The sequence below is a fragment of the Acinonyx jubatus genome, chromosome A3 (genome assembly GCF_027475565.1).
Source record: "Acinonyx jubatus isolate Ajub_Pintada_27869175 chromosome A3, VMU_Ajub_asm_v1.0, whole genome shotgun sequence".
Lineage (NCBI taxonomy): Eukaryota > Metazoa > Chordata > Mammalia > Carnivora > Felidae > Acinonyx > Acinonyx jubatus.
Window position 1 is genome coordinate 31330209 of NC_069388.1, and position 19552 is coordinate 31349760.

Consider the following 19552-nt stretch of genomic DNA (forward strand, 5'->3'; position numbering starts at 1 on the left):
GATTTTATTTTTAAGTAATCTCTACATCCAACGTGGAACTCAAACTTATAACCCCGAGATCATGAGTCATATGCTCTACTGACTGAACCAGCCAGGAGCCCCTCTTTCAAAATTTTTTTTTTTCAGTTATCATTGTGCCTGTCTCACATATTTTTATTAACTATATTCCTAAGTATTTTATTCTTTTTTGATGCTGTTTTTTTTCTTAAGTGTATTATTTTTGGGGGAGAGTGTGAGAATGGGAGGGGCAGAGAGAGAGGGAGAGAAAGAATCCCAAGGAAGCTCCGCACTGTCAGCACAGAGCCCCTTGAGGCCCTCAGTCCCACAAACTGTGAGATCATGGCAGAGTCGAAATGAAGAGTTGGACACTCAACCAACTGAGCTACACAGGCGCCCCTTAATCTTTTTTGATGCTATTGTAAATGGAGTTATGTTCTTAATTTAATTTTAGGATTATTTATTGCTAGTGTATGTAAATATTTACACAGTATTTTTACATATTTTTTATTGGCAGTTTAAAATCATTTGCATATAATTTTACTATATTGATCTTGTATCCAGTAATCTTGTTTAACTTGTTTCATGGTTCTACCCGTTTTTTAAGTGGATTCCTTGAGATTTTCTTTTTTCTTTTTTTTAATTTTTTCTTAACATTTATTTATTTTTGAGACAGAGAGAGATAGAGCATGAACGGGGGGAGGGTCAGAGAGAGAGGGAGACACAGAATCCGAAACAGGCTCCAGGCTCTGAGCTGTCAGCACAGAGCCCAACGCGGGGCTCGAACTCATGGACTGTGAGATCATGACCTGAGCCGAAGTCGGACGCTTAACCGACTGAGCCTCCCAGGTGCCCCTCCTTGAGATTTTCTATCCACAAAATCACACCTTCTGCTAATAGAAATAGTTTTACTTCTCTCTAATATAGAAGACTTTTATTTCATTTTCTTGCCTCATTGTGCTAGCTAACACCTCCAGTATAATGTTGAATAGAAGTGATCAGAGAAGACATCATTGTCTTGTTCCTGATCTTAGGGGGAAAACATTTTACCACAAAATATGCTGCTAGCTATGCATTTTTTTTTTCAAAAAATACCCTTTATCAGACTGAGGAAGTTCCTTTCTATTTCTAGTTGTTGAGTGGTTTGATCATGAAAGAGTGTTTGACTTTATCAAATGCTGTGTGTGTGTGTGTGTGTGTGTGTGTGTGTGTGTGTGTGTATTGTGGTTTTTGTCCTTTATTCTTTTTGTCCATTATTCTAATATAGTATATTACATTGATTCATCTTGAGATGTTAGAACAACTTTGAATTCCTAAGGTAAGTTCCACTTGGTCATGGAGTCTAATCCTTTTTGTATTTGCTGGGTTTGGTTTGTTAGTATTCTGTCAAGGATTTTTGTTTCTGTTTTCATAGTATTGGTCTATAGTTTTTTGTGGTGTCTTTGTCTTGATTTAGTATCAGGCTGATGCTGAGCTTAGACTAAATTGGGAAGTGTTTGCTCCTCTTCCATTTTTTAGAAGAGTTATTTAGGGAAGGGAATGACAAGTGTAGTGGGAGGAAGTGGGGCTTATTGGAGAACCTGAAGAAAAGCCATTATGCTTGAAGCCTGGAAAGCAGTGGGGCCTGGTGTTGGAGGATCTGGGCTAGAGAGAAATTTCTGGATGGTGATTAATGTATCAGAGGAGGAAAGAAGAGGAGAGAGCCTTGGGCTAAACATGGAGAAAGTCCAGTTGCGGATGGAGGATGAGCCACAGAGCAGGATGGAAGGAACAAAGGCAAAGAGTTGGGAAGACAGGAGAGTGGTTCCCTGGAAAGCAAACAAAGGATGGCAGAAGAAGGAGTTTCTAGAAGTCGTATGCTAGAGTGATTGAGTTGGTGGAGATGGGGAAATGAACCAATTTAGACTTTTGAGAATTTTGTGGATAGGAGAGGAGACTGGCTGTGGGGAGTGCAGGTGTCAAAGATTTCCGTTTCACTTTTCTTTCTTTCTTGACAACCTTTGCTTGAGAGAGAGAGAGAGAGAGAGAGAGAGAGAGAGAGAGAGAGAGTGAGCTTGCACACGGGAGCCAGGGAGGGGCAGAGAGAGAGGGAGAGAAAGAATCCCAAGCAAGCAACGTGGAGCCCAATGTGGGTCTCAACTCATGAACCATGAGATCATGACCAGAGCTGAAATCAGGAGTCTGTTGCTTGACCAGCTGAGCCACCCAGGCACCCCACTTTCTTGACAACTTTAAAAAAAAGTTTATTTAATTTTGAGAGAGAGAGGGGGAGAGAGAAGGAGTGGGGGAGGGGCAGAGAGAGAGAGAGAGAGAGAGAGAGAGAGAGGGACAGAGGATCCAAAGAAGGTTCTGTGCTGACAGCAGAGAACTCCATGCAGGGCTCGAACTCACAAACCATGAGATCGTGATCTGAGCTGTAAGTTGGACAGACGCTATAACCGACTGAGCCACCCAGGCACCACTTCTTGACAACTTTTAATGTTGATATGATTTTATACCTTCAAAAAATTGCAAGACTTGTACAAGGAACTCCCAAATAGCATTTTCCAGATTCACCAGCTGTCTATACTTGCCCCATCAATTTACTTTACCATTCTCTCTCATACACACACACACACACACACACACACACACACAGAGCGCTATTTGAGAGTGTGTTGTGCACACCTTTCCCCCTACCAATTAATGTTTGAGTGGCATTTCCAAAGAACAAGGACATTCTCTTACATGCTAGGTTTTGTTGAAAATGGGAGCAATTTGGGCATATTGAAAAATCTAAGTGAAGATCCAGTGGGAGAGAAGTGAGAGAAGGGGTTGTTGTCACTAAGGGCTTGTTGAAGGGTCTAGAGAGCAGGATTTAAGGTGCAGGTGGAGGGTTGGACTTTGCCACAGGAGGGACAGCTCTGTGTTGTGAAGAGGAGTGAAGCAGTGTGCAGACGTTGGAGACTTTGTTCTGCTTGACGGGTGGTAGAGGAAGTTCCTCTCTGCTGGATTCTGTTTCCTTTGTCAGTTAGGAAGTGAGCAGATCTACTGAAAAGAGCAGGAAGGCGTGTGACAGATGGGAAGCGTCTGAGTTGAAGAAGACAGGAGAAAGCACAAGAGTCAAGGAGAGGGGAAGAGGAAGTAATGAGATAAACATCTCAAGATTCATGTGGCCAAACAGCCCATTTCTAGTTGATGTTTATTCAGTTAGAGTGAGCCAGCTTGCTCTATTCAGTGACTCATGTCTAGCCCTGCAGAGGGGGGAGATAAACTGAGTTCATCTAGGCGAGGGTTTTGCCAAACGGGTGTGATAAAAGAACACAATGGTTCGGGAAGGGAAGTTTAGGGTACTGACAAGATAATGGACTATAAAATACACTGGATAAGAATGAAAGAAGTAAGATGGCTACTGAATGGGAAATAGAAGGGCAAATGATAGGAGGTAGACTGGGAAGATGGAAGCCTGTAAATTCTTTTCTAATTATTACTACTTGACTTACTGGATCTAGATATTATTGAGCATGCATTCTCTACTGAGTATTTTCCATCCATTAATTTCATATAATTCCTATGACAACCCTATGAGGTAAGCATAGGCATCAAGCCATTTTTATCGATAGAGGAAACAGACGTTAGTGACTTGCCCAAGGTGACACAGCTAAAAAGTGAGTCTCTAACTTCAGAGACCCTGCGTATCTCTGGACTGCTCTGCAGAGCTTCCCAGCCCTGCTCCTTGCTCCACTTTGATCCTCCTCTGACTCGCTTCACTTAGCTAACAGTGTGAGCATTTGGAAATGCAAATTGATTGTACCGGGCACTAACTCAGAACCTTTCATTACAGGTCACTGGAAATATGTAAAAAAAGAAGAATTAAAGATGACTAAAGACTTGGACAGGTGGATAGTTTTATGATAAAGAAAATCATAGTATGATGTTAATTGTGAAATCTAGACGGTAGCTATAGGACTGTTCATCAGATAATTCTTTCCAGTTTTCTTTATGTTTGAAACTTTTCACTGTAAAAACATGAAGGGAGGGAAGACCTTTGGCTGAAAAAAGAGATGAAGCTAAACAGCTTTTTATCTGAGGACCCTGACTGACTTGGATTTATAGGTTGGTAAGAATCTGTAGTCATGGGAGAATGGCTGTCTTCTCTCGGTGAGCAGGTTTTGATGTACTGAGAGACATCTTGTGCCTGTGCCCCTATGGTATTGGAAAAGAACACTTAGATTGTATAATTAAAGCCTTTTTTGTTTTTTTAAGTTTTATTTATTTATTTTGAGAGAGACAGAGACAGGGCAAGTAGGGAAAGGGCACAGAGAAAAGGAGAGCGAGAATCCAAAGCAGGCTCCACACTGCCAGTGCAGAGCCCGATGTGGGCTTGAACCCATGAAACCATGAGATCATGACCTGAGCCGAAACCAAGAGTTGGAGGCCTTAACAGACTGAGCCACCCAGGTGCCTCGGCACTTTTTTTTTTGAAAGATCCTTTTAAGCAATCTCTACACACAATGTGGGGCTCAAACTCACAACCCTGAGATCAAGAGCCGCATGCTCTCTTGACTGAGCCAGCCAGGTACCCCAAGTACTTTTAAGAGAGGAAAATAAGCTCTTCTGGAGAAGAAAGTGGAACCCTGTGTTAAAAGTTTTAGGGCAGAGATAATCATTGCATCGTACTTGTCAGCTTAGGTGGTTACAGGCCATAGGAAGGGTCTCATCTGTACCTATTACTTGTTTTCTCCTGGGCAACTTCAGAATTCCAAAGAATGTTTTGCATGTACAGTTTCTTACTTTGGAATAAACCAGATTCTGCCTTTCAGTAAACTTTCTTTTTTCTTTCTTCCTTCCTTCTTTCCTTCCTTTCTTCCTTTTTTTTTTTTTTTTTTTTTTTTTTTTTTTTTTTTGTTCAAATGCCCAGTTTGGAATATATTTGACATTTAATACCAGTGATTTCTAAAAGAAAAGACAGATATCACATCAATCTGCTGCTTGTATCACTAATGACACTCTTGCTTGATGGTCAATGTCAAGGCTTCTTTACAGGCAGGCAGGATGTACTGCTGTCCTTCACGGAACTATTTTTTCCCTTCCAGAAGCCTCCAGAGCAGTGTTTGTTAACACGAGGGGAGAAGGAAGAGACACAGATGCCTATGGCAGAGGTGTTTGATGAAACTTCAGGCTTGGTTGGCTAATGTAATATGTGTGAAGAGACAGGATGTTCTTGCTTCTTTGGGAACCTTGATCCCTCTGCTTCTTTCAGAAGCAATCAGCTGCTTGCTCTCTTGGCTCACTCTCTGCATGGGCGAATGTCCACAACAGCATGCGACCGTTGTCCTCAAACGAGGAATCTTGCCAGGCCTCTCTGTTGATTTGTTTTTATACACACCCTATCTTTGCCTGATAGGGTGGTCCTTTGGGCTGTGCAGACACAGGAGGCTGGGAGGTCTGGGAGGTGGGTTCATTCCAGATTGGCATTTTCTAGATGAAGTTTCTTTGGGCAAGTTACTCGACTTCTCTCTGTGTCTGACTGTCTGATTGTAAATGAGGGCCGTGGTAGGATTGCCTGCTTCATGGGGCTATTGCAGATGAAGCTCTTCGCACAGTGCTTGGCACCCAACAAGCACTGGATAAATGTTATCTACCCTTATTATTATACTGTTCCTGTTATTCTGAAATTGCTTGTTTCATTCAAACATATGTCTTTGAGATCTTTCAGGTTCCAACTGTCATCTTAACAGCTGTACAGTATTCCATAATTTGGAATACCACCCTCTCCGAAAACTATTCCTTCTCTAACGCAGTTAGATAAAGTAACCCAGTCATTAAAGCTGCCATTCCTCATTGACTCTCTTTCTCTTTAGCCCCTTTGCCTGTTCAGTGATGAAGTTCTACTCTCATTTTAGTTCCTACATATGTTCTTAATCTGCCCCCTGCTCTTGATTACCCTACCCTAGTTCACATGCTCCTTGTCTCTCACCAGGACCATGGCAGCTGAATGAATTCCTGTTGCTTCTAAGATTGCTGGCCACTGGGCTGAAGCCCTATAAAGTCATCTCCCATCCAGCTGCCAAATCTGCAGATCTGACCGTGTAAACTCCTCTGCATGGCACATGGCGGCCCACGGCAGTCATGACGCGTGGTGTTGGCTACAATATGATTTATTGATTACAGAAATTTATGAGGCAGAGAGTTGCAGAGGGTTTAGGCTCTCCCCAGGCCCGTAGTTATTTTATAGAGAGGTGGGCAGAGCTGAATGCACTGTAAAGAACCTTCCAACAGAGAATCCAGTACCCACAAGTAGATCGGGGTCTACCTGGGGAGGGAGGATGAGGAACACCTAATTTTATTTTATTTTATTTATTTATTTTTTTGGAACACCAACGTAACAAGAAATGTCCAAGTGATGAACCCAATAAAGCACCTTTGTGGTCTCGAAAGCTCAGCTGGAGCGTTTGTGCATCCAAGTGGCTATCAACAGCCAAGCCTCGCTGTCCTTCCCAGAGCTGGGAACAGAAGAGCCCCACGGCCATCCAGCTGAAACCACAAGGTTTGTCTCTCCCCAGTTACCCATGTGCGATTGTTCTTTGACTCTCACTTTAAACTCCTAGCACCCCATGGCACTTGTGGTTGCCCAAGCTGGTTCTACTTGCATTTGCGCTGTCCCCCAGGCATTGGCCTGGCCTGTCCCATGCTTGGAGATGACCTTCTCCAGAAAACTTACTGTTGCTTTCTGGGTTCTTCTCTGTCTTGTCGTTGTGTTTACATGGTATGTTGGTGCGTCTGCATCATCCCAAACTGTGAGCAACTTGAAGGAAGGGTCTATTACATTCACCTTTGTATACCCAGGGCCTGGCGTGTTAAATCATTGGCTGAATGCATGTTTGACTAGGCCACAGATAAAAATACAAGTCACCCGTAATCTCACTAGTCAGCAATTAAACCACTGAATTAATTACCATTGAAGTTTATTTGGGATTTATCCTTCCAGATGCTTTTTTTCTAGCTATAGATATGTGTATTTCTCACTTACACACACACACACACACACACACACACACACACACACACACACACCCCACACATGATTCTGCATTTTATAAAGTCTGGATCAAACCCTACCTATTGTTTAAAAATCTTTTTTCCACATAATGTATCACAGACAGTCTCTCTTCTCATTACATATTCTTGTAGTCCTTGGATTATCGTGTTGCACAGTGCTTCATCCTTATCAGACATGCGGTTTATTCTCCAGCTGAAATTGTTAATCTTTCTGTGTCGAGAGTATTTGTTTCTCATGATGAAGAAACATGGTAAACAAATACTGGGTCTAAAGTAAGCACAAGGAAGACTGTTACTAATGGGAAAGTATTTTGGCCAAAGTATTGTTTGGCCTTTAAGGCGCTGGAACTTTAGTCCTTCAAGCTGTGACTGAAATGGGGGCCTCCTCTTAGGCAATGCTTCTTGTATTGAATTATTTTCTCCACAGCAGGACTATGGCGACCCAGGAAGCCACTCCAGGCAGCCAGTCCGAGGAGAGCAGTGCCTTGGATTTGCCAACAGTTTATGACATAAGAGATTATGTGCTGCAGAGACCCCACCAAGAGGCCGACAGTGAAGCTTTTAGTTCTGTAGAAGCCCTTTCTAGTCCTTGCTCTTCTGATGCAGATCCAGGTAAGAAACAGGGTTTAAAACAAGCTAACACTGACACCCCCCCCCCCCCCCCCCCCCAATACATACAGGTATGTGGTTGTTTGTTTCTCTCTTTTCCAATAGCACCTCTCTGAGGAATGATTCATTGTTTCGGGTAGAAAAACATCTTATCTAAGCACAACTGTGGGGAGAGACTTCAAAGGACAAGCTCCCTGGTGTAACCACAAGGAGCTATTTCCTGGAGGCCTTTTTGTCTGAGGACCTTTCTAATCTCCATCCAACTGCATTCAGAGGTTCAACAGGGAGAGGGTGGAATTGAATTTTGTTTTGTTCTTTTAAAACTTCAGAAAGTTGGGGTGCCTGGGTGGCTCAGTGGATTAAGCATCTGACTCTTGATTACAGCTCAGGTCATGATCTCATGGTTTGTGAGTTTGAGCCCCACGTTGGGCTCTGTGCTGACAGCATGGAGCCTGCTTGGGATTTTCTCTCTCCCTCTCTCTCTGACCCTCCCCTGCATACACTCGCATGAGCACGTGCACACTCTCTCTCTCTAGAATAAATAAATAAATTAAAAAATAAAATAAAAACTAAAACTTCAGAATGCAGCAATGTGGGCCTGTTAAATGTTACAGGTGACAGTAGTAGGGCACTCAGTATTCCTCGTATAGAGTATACTCTGCATTTGGGGAACAACTTTTCTACAAGTTTCCCTGACTGAATTGCCAGAAGGTTTATTATTTAAGCTTAATGATGATTGTTGACGTAGTTACTGACCATCTCTGGTTGTAAAGCCCTTGTCTTTCCCATTCTTTGCCCAGTCCAGACCTGGAGGTCCACAGACCTGGGCCCAAAGCTCTCCCACTTACTGGCTCTGGGACTTGGGGCATGTTTCTTAATGTCTCTGAGCTCTGTGTACTTGACATCATCATTTAGATTTCTGTTAGACTTCTGGAATTTGATATATCCTAAAGCAAATTGTTAATTCCTCCACCCCCTCCCCAGTCCATTTCCCCTTGTATATACACACCTGTTCGTTGACTCTTTCTCATCTCTAAAAAGCATTTTTACCCATCCATTCACTTAGGCCCAAACTTTGGAGTCATCCTCAACCTCTCTCACATCCAGTCTATCACTGTCAGCTTTACTGCCAGAGTAAGATCTAGAATCTAAACCGTTTTGCCACCCCCTCTGCTGCCACTATTGCCTGTCTTCTGGATTATTGTTACAAACTCCTAACCAGCTCTTTCCATACCTGCCCTTGACCTCCTACACTCTCTTCTCAACACATCCACCAGAGGATCCTTTTAAAAATGCAAATCAGCTCATGTGAGTCCTTGGTGCAAAACTCCCATGGCTTCTCATCTGTCTCAGAGCAAAAGCCAAAGTCCTATGGCACCCATGCCCTCTGGGCCCTGGGTCTGCCACGTCTCTGCCCTGACCTCCTACTGTTCTTATCCTCACTGGGCGGGGCCTCTGCCTCCCACCTCTAAGAGCCAGCCACCCTCCTCCCTGCTGACGTTCTTTGTTGTACCCTTCCCTGGCTTTATTCTTTGCCTCGGCAGGAATGCCACTGGGCACCCTAGATTTGACTTTAATTGATTCATCTCCTGGAATATAAATTCCAGGTACTCAATAAATACTTGTATGAGGAATGAATGGGTGAATGTTAACTGCTATTGGTATTTCATTAAGAGATATGCTTGTATGGATGTAGGGCTGAAGCTGATCCCAACGTAAAAACATCTCTGGTCCCCTCTCCACTGCCCACACATGTAGCTTAAGGCTGGTTAGGAGTAACTTTGGAAAGTTCCATGTATAAGGAGTGGGAGTCATAGGCAGCACTGAATCAGGTGAAGCCTGAATTTAGCCCCATAGCACAATCAGTGTTGGAGGAGATTGTCAGATTGCATCTGCCTCCCAGAAGAAAAGTCAAAATGTGTAATTGATGGAGACATGGTCCAACTGTCAGCCATTAACGTGTGCAAAGTGCGTTATCAACTATTGTGCAGTGATATAAATCCTGAGCCACTTCTGCTAGGATAGAACACATGCACCCCAAACCCAAGTGGGTCCAGTCCAACTGGAGGCCCAGTTCTCACTTTGTCTTCTCCTTGCTTGGGCCTCCACCCCATTCCTATGTGCCCTGGGCCTTCATATGTCACCCTTCAGAGCCTCCCCAAAAGACGATTTGAAACTTGGACTCAGAGACAAATAGCTTCAAGTGTCAGCTTTTCTAGGATGATCTTCATTTAAGAATACCTAGCCTTAACCTTAAAGAATGGTTTAATTTCAGGAATCGAGGATAGGTAGAAGAGAGATTGGGGAACTCTGTCTGTCTGATGTTCCTAAAATGCATCCAATTTATGTTTTCCACCCTTACACATTCTCACACCCCCCCCTCTGCACCCTACCCCCCAATTTGACCTTTCCAAATGGAGCCATTTCTAGCATCCGGTAGTCTTATCTCCTCCTTCTTCCCTGTGGCCATGCCTCCTGATCTGCAGCATGTGTTTAAAACACTCATGTTGGTTTGCACATACTACCTCAACGGAGGTTCTGTGGTTACTTTTCTCTGCAGAGCTAGACATCGGAATGTCTTAGAATACAGGAATAATGATCACTCCTATTTATGGCAGCCTGGCTGCCTGTCAGGTTTTTTGTTGTTGGGCTCCATGCTAAGTGGTTCACAAAGATTGCTACTTTTAATTCTTACCACAAACCTGAGAAGCAGAAAGCAACCCTATTTTATAAATAAGGAAATGTAGATGTGGAGACATTAGGAAGCCTGCCCAGTGTTACTTAATAAATGGCGGAGCTGGGCTGAGCCCAAAGGCACTGTTTTAAATCACATTTTTATTGGAAAAAAGTTGCTTTTTCTAACCTGGAAAACAACCAAATGGATGATATCACTGAGATAAGGAATTGCCCAGAAATGAATCTAGGCAAGTTTGTTAGCTTGATACGGCAAACGACTCATTTTTGGAGGGGGGGCAGTTTTAGGGAGGAATATTAAGTTTTTGATACTATTTTATTCAGACTTACATATTTAAAAGCAATCTTAATTTTGTGGTGCAGTCCACCTTTCTGCAGTACTTTTGTATACTCACGATACTTGTTATGGTTGCTTAAAATTGGACCAGATCGAGGCATCTGGGTGGCTCAGTCGGTTACGTGTCTGACTTCGGCTCAGGTCATGATCTTGCAGTTTGTGAGTCTGGCCCTGCGTCAGACTCTGTGCTGACAGCTCAGAGTCTAGAGCCTGCTTTGGATTCTGTGCCTCTCTCTCTCTCTCTCTCTGCCCCTCGCCCGCTTGCACTCTTTTTTTCTCTCTCTCGAAAGTAAAAATAAATATTCAAAAAATTTTTAAAAATAAAATAAAATAAAATAAAATAAAATAAAATAAAATAAAATAAAATAAAATAAAATAAAATAAAATAAAATTGGACCAGATCACCTAGAGCTTCCCAAGAACTGAGTGGAAATGATATCCGAAAGATATCATGATGGGAGCAGGGATTACGCTAGGATCCAATGGAAGGCAGCCACCTTTATATTTAGTAGCTTTGTAGAGGATAGCTTATGGTAGGCAGGAATAAATGCACTCAGGTGTATCCACCACAAAAGGAACTTCATTCTGAGCTCACTAAGTGAAATTTACACAGCATGGGAAGCTATTTATTTTGTTGTAAACATTTCAGAGTTGCCTTTTGTGAGAAAGAGATTTTTACTAAGTAAATTTAGGAAAGATTGTCACTGGTGATCCGACCATTACCAGCCAGTGAAATGGCTGAGGTGGACGGTCCTACACTGTGGGGGAAATCACTGCCCTAACCACCCAGCCTGATTTGCTCTTGGCTGACCATCTTGCACCTCCAGTTTCTCAAAACTGTCTATGGTCTTGAGTTTTGATTTTCTATTTATAAGGAGGACCTGGGGTGGGGGGGGGTGCCTGGGTGGCTCGGTCAGTTGAGCCGCGATTTTGGCTCAGGTCATGATCTCATGGTCTGTGGGTTCGAGCCTTGCATCGGGCTCTGTGCTGACAGCTCAGAGCCTGGAGCCTGCTTCGGATTCTGTGTCTCCCTCTCTCTGCCCCTCTCCCGCTCATGCTCTGTCTCTCTCGCTCTCAAAAATAAATAAACATTAAAAAAAATACATAAAATCTTAAGTAAATAAATAAATAAATAAATAGGATCTGGGGCACCTGGGTGACTCATTCAGTTACGGGGCCGACCCTTGATTTTGGCTCAGGTCATGATCTCCTGGTTCATCGTGGGCTATAGCCCCGTGTTGGGCTCTGCACTGTCAGCATGGAGCCTGCTTGGGATTCTCTCTCCCTCTCTCTCTCTGCCTCTGCCTGGCTCTCCCTCTCTCTCCCTCTCAAAAATAAATAAACATTTAAAAACTAAAATTTAAAGAAGTATATATAAGTAAGATCCACTTTCCTTCCCTTCACTGCATGCTCATAGGTAGTTGTAATTACAGATTCTCTCCCCCACAGCCCTTCAGCAGATTTTGCCCACATTTTATTCTAGTTCGGATAACTCTGGATCTGTTGTTTGCTCAGAGACACGGCCTACCTTTACATTGGTCTCCGTTGGTGTTCTGATGGCTACTGTTCTAGCTCTGCTTTTTAACATATCCAGCTCCCAAGCCAACTTGCATTCTTGGCTTGCTTGTTTGCTGTTGTGTTTTGTAAGGAAGTTGATCTTCTAGAGATTGGTGAACACAGTCAAAGTTTTCCAGCTGATAGTCACCCAAGGTATCTCAGCATTGGGCTGCACCCAGCCCTAGTACTTCCTTACTGTTGGTTGCACTTAGATAGCCTGTGCTTACCTCAGAGTATGGTTGACTACCTCAAGAACTGATGGAGTATGGCAGGTTGCTTACAGAGGTCTGAGGGTGAACCCAGGACCTGGCTTCTCTAGCTACTGGGTAAAATAGGAGCCAGGAGCTGACCCTTAAGATTCAGTCAAATTAGCCCAGTTGTCAAAACCTATGGTTAAAATTCAGACACACAGTTAGCAAGGAGATGGGGTCCACGGTGATGGTGTAGAATAGCCTACTGGTAGCAGAGCACAGCCCTGCAACAGGTAATGCAACGAGAGTACCCAGAAATCCCAGCAAGTGGCAGGCAATGTGCAGGTGGCTTATCAGTGAGTGGGAAGGTCCCAACTTCAGGGTCGGAGTCAGCATCACAGTTGTAACCTCTGGAAGAATAGCAGGCAAGGGACGAGTGGCCTCAATTTTAGGAGATGGCAGGGACCACTGGAAAAACCAGGTTTTAAGGACAGGGACCTGGGCTGACGCCTAACTTTTATAAAGGATCCCCCATTTCACCATGCAGCTGCCTCTGGCTTTGCCCATCACTGACCTGTTCTTCCCAGCCAGGCTTTTTGAAGGGGTTGCCCATATTCCATTCTACTTCCTCTTATGATTGTTCTTCAATTCTGGGCACATGTCCTTCACCCCCACTACCCACTAGACTAAGCCCGCCCTTGCTCAGATGCTGGTGATTTTGCCCAGGAGCTAAACCTAATGGACACTTCTCTGCCCTAATCGTGTATGCCCAACTGCCATATCACTGTTCATGCCCTGGAGGAGGATATTAGCAGCAAGGGACATGAGAGTTCAGAGCACTTTCTAGGAAATGAGTTGATAAGAATCGGAGAGTATTAGTCAGGAAAACCTCAAAGCCTTGGTCATTTCAGTCTGGGTACCCAAAAGCGGGTGAGTCTGGGCTGTGTCTCTCTAGATAAACACCGCTCCTATGTCTCGAACTGGTGTCTTGAGCAAGCATTGTCTAGCTACTTCTTATGAAGTAGTAGTAAAACAAACAACAACTTGTCACCTAAGCCAGGCATAGGAGTACAGAACTCCCTCCCTTCTCTTCCTGGTGAGATCTGACAGAAGAGCCACACTGCCAAAGAGGTCTTCTTGAAACAGCATTTCCATCATGTTTCTCTATTTAAATCCCTTTGAGATATCATTGTACACCCCCACTTTCCTTCCAACTCCAAACAAGGCTCCTGTGCCTCCTTGTCAAGGCTCTGCATAATCTCATGTCCAAAGCATTTGTTCAAGATTAAAAAAAAAATTATTTTAATGTTCATTTGCTTTTGAGACAAAGAGAGACAGAGTGTGAGCGGGGGAAGGGCAGAGAGAGAGAGAGAGGGAGACATAGTATCTGAAGCAGGCTCCAGGCTCTGAGCTGTCAACACAGAGCCTGATGCGGGGCTTGAACCCATGAACTGCGAGATCATGATCTGAGCCAAAGTCGGACGCTTAACTGACTGAGCCGTCCAGGCACCCCTGTTCAAGATATTTAACAGCCAGTTCAGCAGTATTGCAATATTTTAGTAACTGGCAAGGCACCAGGTAACATACAGGTGCATGCCAGCCGAATGCAGGCCCCTGCTGGTGTCTAACTACTCATTAACACAGGCCTGCTAACTCCTGTCGGGCTTGTTTTTATGCTGAGTCAGGCCTTAATGCCTCAGCTGCGTTGTTCCTGTCCTTGAAATGTACTCCTTCCTTCCTGGTCAGCTCCAGGCCACTCCAGAAACTGTTGAGCTGAGTCCGTCAATTAGTCCCCCATACACATTTAGTGATGGGCTTGGATTCCCTGCCTCTTAGATACTTGTTTCCTTTCTCTTTTGTTACTGGGCTGGAGAAAAGCATAGAGTAAACAGAATGCAAGTGCCAAGTGAGATGGTCAGTGGTCTCGGATAAACCCCTCAAAAACAAGGTCACCAGGGTTTCCTGGAGTGAAGTTCTGTGTGTACTGCTATAGGTTGAGAAAAGTCTGAGATCGGTGGCTGATCTCATCAGGGCCCTCTGCAGCCTCTGTTCTGGAGATGCATTCTATTAGATGCCTTCTAATATAGGACAAAGAGTTGCTCTGGAGTTGTTTGGCTTAGACGTTGCAATATGGAGTTGGTAAATGTTTCTTTTTGAGCCCTTTCCTCAAACTTTGACTTCTAAGAGCATTTGTTGAGAAAACCGGTTGCATGTGAACAAACTGAATGTTTGATGATTAAGTCTTGATGATTAAAAGCCCTAGCTGGTAGCCCTAGTTGTATGTCTAAAGTAAATAGTGATTTAATGTCTCCTTTTTTTTCTTCTGGAATCTGTCAAAATCCCAATCTTCAAAGACCATTTTGTAACCTATATAAATATATAGGCATTTCATCCAAGGAATTTGCGATTTAAGAATAGATAAATGTGTCCTTTTTCCTTTCTATGATTCCTATGGTATCTATTTGTAATTCTGGAAAATTTTATTTCCATAAGAAATTTTAAGCTCTTGGGGCGCCTGGGTGGCTCAGTTGGTTAAGCGTCCAACTTCAGCTCAGGTCATGATCTCGCGGTCCGTGAGTTCGAGCCCCGTGTCGGGCTCTGGGCTGATAGCTCAGAGCCTGGAGCCTGTTTCCGATTCTATGTCTCCCTCTCTCTCTGCCCCTCCCCCGTTCATGCTCTGTCTCTCTCTGTCCCCAAAATAAATAAACGTTAATAAAAAAATGATAAAAAAGAAACTTTAAGCTCTTAAATCTAAAATTTCAAAATAGAATTTATATATAGTAACTATAGAATTCTGAATGTGGTGTTGTCATCTTAAATAGGAGTCAGGATGTATTCTACACATGTAAATAATGGTAAAGACATTTTCCTTAGAGGTGACAATCCAACCTAGAAGTGACATCCAACCTAGCAGCTAATGACCCAGCACCCTTTAAACCAGACCTGAAATGTAGGGAGGAAGGGAAAGAAGGAGATTGAGGAACTAATTCTCTGAGAAATCAGAGAACAAAATCTGGTGCTTACTATCCCATGTCCAGTTGATGGGTTTTATTTGGAAAGTTTGAGTGTCCTGCATGCCAGTGCATTTCTGATTTGTTACCACTCATTGGGGTGAGTTCTAGAGATTCAGCCACTGTAGGCTTCATTTTCAGGTCCAAAACAGGATGTTGAATTCTTTGCTTGCTACTATTGGAAGGAAGCAGTGTGTCCTAATTGTGTGGCCCAAGCAGTGAAGGATAAACTATCCGTGTATATGACTAAGGCCCACAGAATTACAGAATGTTACAGCCCCTGGGCCGGTGGTTTTCAAACTGTGTTCTAAGCATCCCTTTAGGAGCTATAAGGTCAGGACTGAACTTATGGGGGCCCTGGACTCTCCACTCTTGCTCTCCATATCAACTTATTTGCATCATAGGCTTCTAGATGAGCAGTCATTGGAAGAAAGGATGTCAGGGCCAAACAGTTTGAAAATTGCCAAGCTCACCCAGATGTGTCATTTTCTGCAAGAGAGTGTCGAAACCCAGGATAATGAAGAAAATCACCCAAGGTCACATAGCAACCTGGTAACTTCTATTTTTAGGTGGCCCTCTCTACAGACTACTTCTAACTGTGACTTTTCTATCCCTTTTCTGAAAATAGAAGAATATTCTTCTCGAGTTTAGACTGCCAAATTGTAGATAACCTTAAATAGTCGTTAGAGATAGTAGTTTAAGAGGAGAGTTCTTTTCAAAGGCTCAAGAATGCTATTTGCCATCTGTGACATATCTCATTGCTCCTCACTTTTGAGTTTCAAGGACACCTGCTATGGGAGAAGAGACTTGTTTACTTCTGTGTACTTTGCCTATAGTCACAGGGTTTTTTAAATTTTAATGTTCATGTATTTATTTTGAGAGGGGAGGGGAGGGGCAGAGAGAGAGAATCCCAAGCAGGCTTCATGCTCAGTGCGGAGCCCAATGCAGGGCTTGATCTCACAACCGTGAGGTCATGACCTGAGCCCAAATCGAGAGCCACATGGTCTTCTGACTGAGCCAGCCCGGTGCCCCAGGAAAACTATACTCTTATCACATTTTATAGCATTCTAAATTTTCCTGCTCGCAAAATAATGGAATTGAGTGGAAATTTTAAATAAATTCTAAAAACCGACAAACAAGCCAAGAGATTTAACCCTGTTTCTTCACAATATATTCAGTCGTTAGATCCAGAATTTTCTTCTGTAAAGAACTCTTCGAAAACATTAGGGAATGTTAAGCGCAGTGCAAGTGAAAACATGAGGAAGTTACCCGTGGGCCAATGCCATTTTAGAACATGAGTTTGAGGGAGAATGAGTTAAAATAATATTCTGTGTTTTCAGCCAGCAAAACCCAAACAGCTGCTCCGGGTCTAGATCCTGGAGATGGTGCTTGGCAATTGCTTGCCATGGGGCAGTGTTCGAGTCTACTGCCCTCTAGTGACTATTTTTTACATATTCCTGAGCGTTACTGAGAACAAGAATTTCAGTGTACCAGATGTGTTAAGCCTTTATAATTCATCCTTTGCAGAGCTTTTGTGCCTACTAGAAATAAAACTTCAAGTTATTAGAGATTTTTTTACTCGAAATCTGAGACGCTAACTTGTCTTAAGGCCACCAGTGTTAAGTCTAGTTACTGCAAGTGCATTATATAATTTGAGGACACCTTTTCATTTATCTTGCTTGATTGATTGCAGGTGAAAATGTAAACATAAAAATAATGTCTGATTTTTTTGTGTGCATTTGCCAAGAAAAAGTTGCGTTCTTCTGCAAAGATAAGACCAAAGGATTTAAATTTGCTTTATTTGATGAAATTATAGTAGCATTAAAGGGTAATGAGATTTTAAAAATCTTTCGGGATTTCTGATCTGATAAGATGGCATACCCATGACTCCCTGCTAAGTACAACTATAAACCATGGAAACATGAGAGGTGATCAAGGAATAGTGGGCAGTGGTAAGAAGAGGAATTGGTTTCAGGCCCCAGGACTGAAGGAACAACACAGAGGCAAAGTGTCTTCTGTTCTCCCACCCACCAGAAGAAGGTGACCAGAACTTGGTGCATTTCAGCCTGCAACCTAGCAACAAGAAGGGGCCTGGGTAGGCTCATTTCTCCACAGTACTGAGCAGTGGGTCATCCCACATCACCAGGAGAGCCCAGCACCCAACAAGGGGGCATCTATAGCAAAACCCATCATAGTAAGTGGCGAGAGGAAGCACTCTCCTCCATTGGGCCAGAGACTTCACTCCTCTGCTAAACCAGACCCAGGTGGCCCACAAGCACAAGTGAAGGGATTCTGCCAACTCAAGTAGTGACCTGGGCCGAGAAACCCCTTTGTCTTTGTGGGCCTGAGACTCCCCTTGCTCCCTACCTTCTTACATTCACTGGGGCAGCTGGAGGCACTGGAAAAGGGATATCCCACAACAACAAGCAGCCCATCTGGAAAACCTCCTCTTCCCAGGGGGCCTGAGATCAACCCCCTACCAAGAGACACCCACGGGCTGGGTCAGTCCTGCAGGCAGTTCCAGCAGGGTGCTATGGGAGCCTCAACAGTACCTGATAAACCAAGGAGACCAAGATAAGCAGCAGAGGCTCTGAAAATTAAACTGTCATTGGAACCATGCAAAAGTAGGCCACAACCTGCATGCTAAACCTGAACAGGATGGATGTGTGCTAAAATACAGGACTTAAATAGCGCCAAGGTCACTCGTCATACCAAGAACCAAAAATCACAACGTGAATGAAAAGAGTCACAGACACCAATCCTGAGATGAATCAGACACTGGAATTTACTAAGGATTTTAAAGCAATCACCATAAAAGCACTTCAGCAATCAGTTATAAATTCTGTTGAAACAAATGAAAAAATAGAAAACTCAGTGAAGAAATACAAGTTATAAAAATACCTAAATGGAAATGATGAAAATGAAATAGACCATAGCCAAAAAATTGATAAATTGGACCTCATCAAAATTTATTAAATTTGTGGGGCACCTGGGTGGCTCAGTTGGTTAAGCTTCCGACTTTGGGTCAGGTCATGATCTCACCACTCATGGGTTCAAGCCCCACATCAGGCTCTGTGCTGACAGAGCCTGGAGCCTGCTTCAGATTCTGTGCCCCTCCCCTGCTCACACTCTGTCTCTGTCTCTCTCTCTCTGTCTTTCTCTCTCAAAAATAAATAAACATTAAAAAAAATTTTTTTAAATTTGCTCTCTGAAAGCCCACATAAAAAGGATGAAAAGATAAGGTACACACCAGGAGAAAATACTTGCAAGTCTGTTGTCTGACAGAGGACTAGTATGTTGAGTATAAAAGAACTGTCAAAATTCAGCTGCAGAAAAGTAAACACTTCAAGTAGAAAGTGGGCAAAAGACATGAAGAGATATTTCTCTGAAGAGGGTATCCAGATGGCAGATAAGCACGTGAAAGTATGTCCAACATCAGGAGCCATCAGGAAAGTACAAATTAAAACAATAACGATACCTACAGAAATGGCTAGGATAACACCACCAAATGCTGGTAAAGAGGTAGAGAAGCCGGACCACTCACGCATTGCTGCTGCGAGTGTAAAATGGCACAGCTACTCTGGGAAACGGTTTAGTAGTTTCTTGTAAAACTAAACATGGAATTACCATATGAGCACCTGGCATTTGTACTCTTGGACATTTATCTGGCAAATGAAGAGTCACATTCATGCAAAAGTCTATACATGAATGTTCGTAGCAGGTCTCGTCTTAACACCCGAAAACTCGAATGTCCCAGATATCCTTCATCAGGAGATCGTTAAGTAGATTGTGGTGCATCACTGGTATGGCCAGTGAATACCGCTCAGCAGTAGAGTAATGAACCATCCAGACACACAACTTGGATGAATGAATCTCCCAGGGAATTCAGCTCATGGGGAAAAAAGTGAATTCCAAAACTTGACGTACTGTCGTCCATTACACAATATTTTTGAAGTGCAAACATTTTTAGAAATTGGAGAACAAACTAGTAGATGTCAGGGTTTGGAGTTGGGGTGGGCAGAAGGGAGGTGGATGTGGTTCTAGAAGGGCAATGCATGGGATCCTTATGATGAAAATATTCTGTATCTTGACTGTGGTCATGGATGGGTGAACCC

At 43.3% G+C, this 19552-nt stretch overlaps 1 protein-coding gene across 8 annotated transcripts in view; it reads left to right on the forward strand.

Moving 5' to 3' along the window:
• Positions 1-2309: 2309 nt before the first annotated feature.
• SHLD1 (shieldin complex subunit 1) overlaps positions 2310-19552 on the forward strand; it is an 82685-nt gene continuing 65442 nt past the window's right edge. For 4 of the 8 annotated variants that reach the window (XR_003423914.2, XR_008289199.1, XM_027069607.2 and 1 more), the window contains exons 1-2: positions 2310-6526; positions 7466-7650. Coding sequence is in view for 6 of the 8 variants with exons in the window: in XM_027069607.2 (XP_026925408.1) it covers positions 7473-7650 (178 nt within the window). In the remaining 2 variants the exon portion in view is untranslated. Of the gene's footprint in view, positions 6527-7465; positions 7651-7752; positions 11816-19552 lie in introns of those variants that run through there. The other 4 variants (XM_015078174.3, XM_015078170.3, XM_015078171.3 and 1 more) reach the window with 4 other exon arrangements.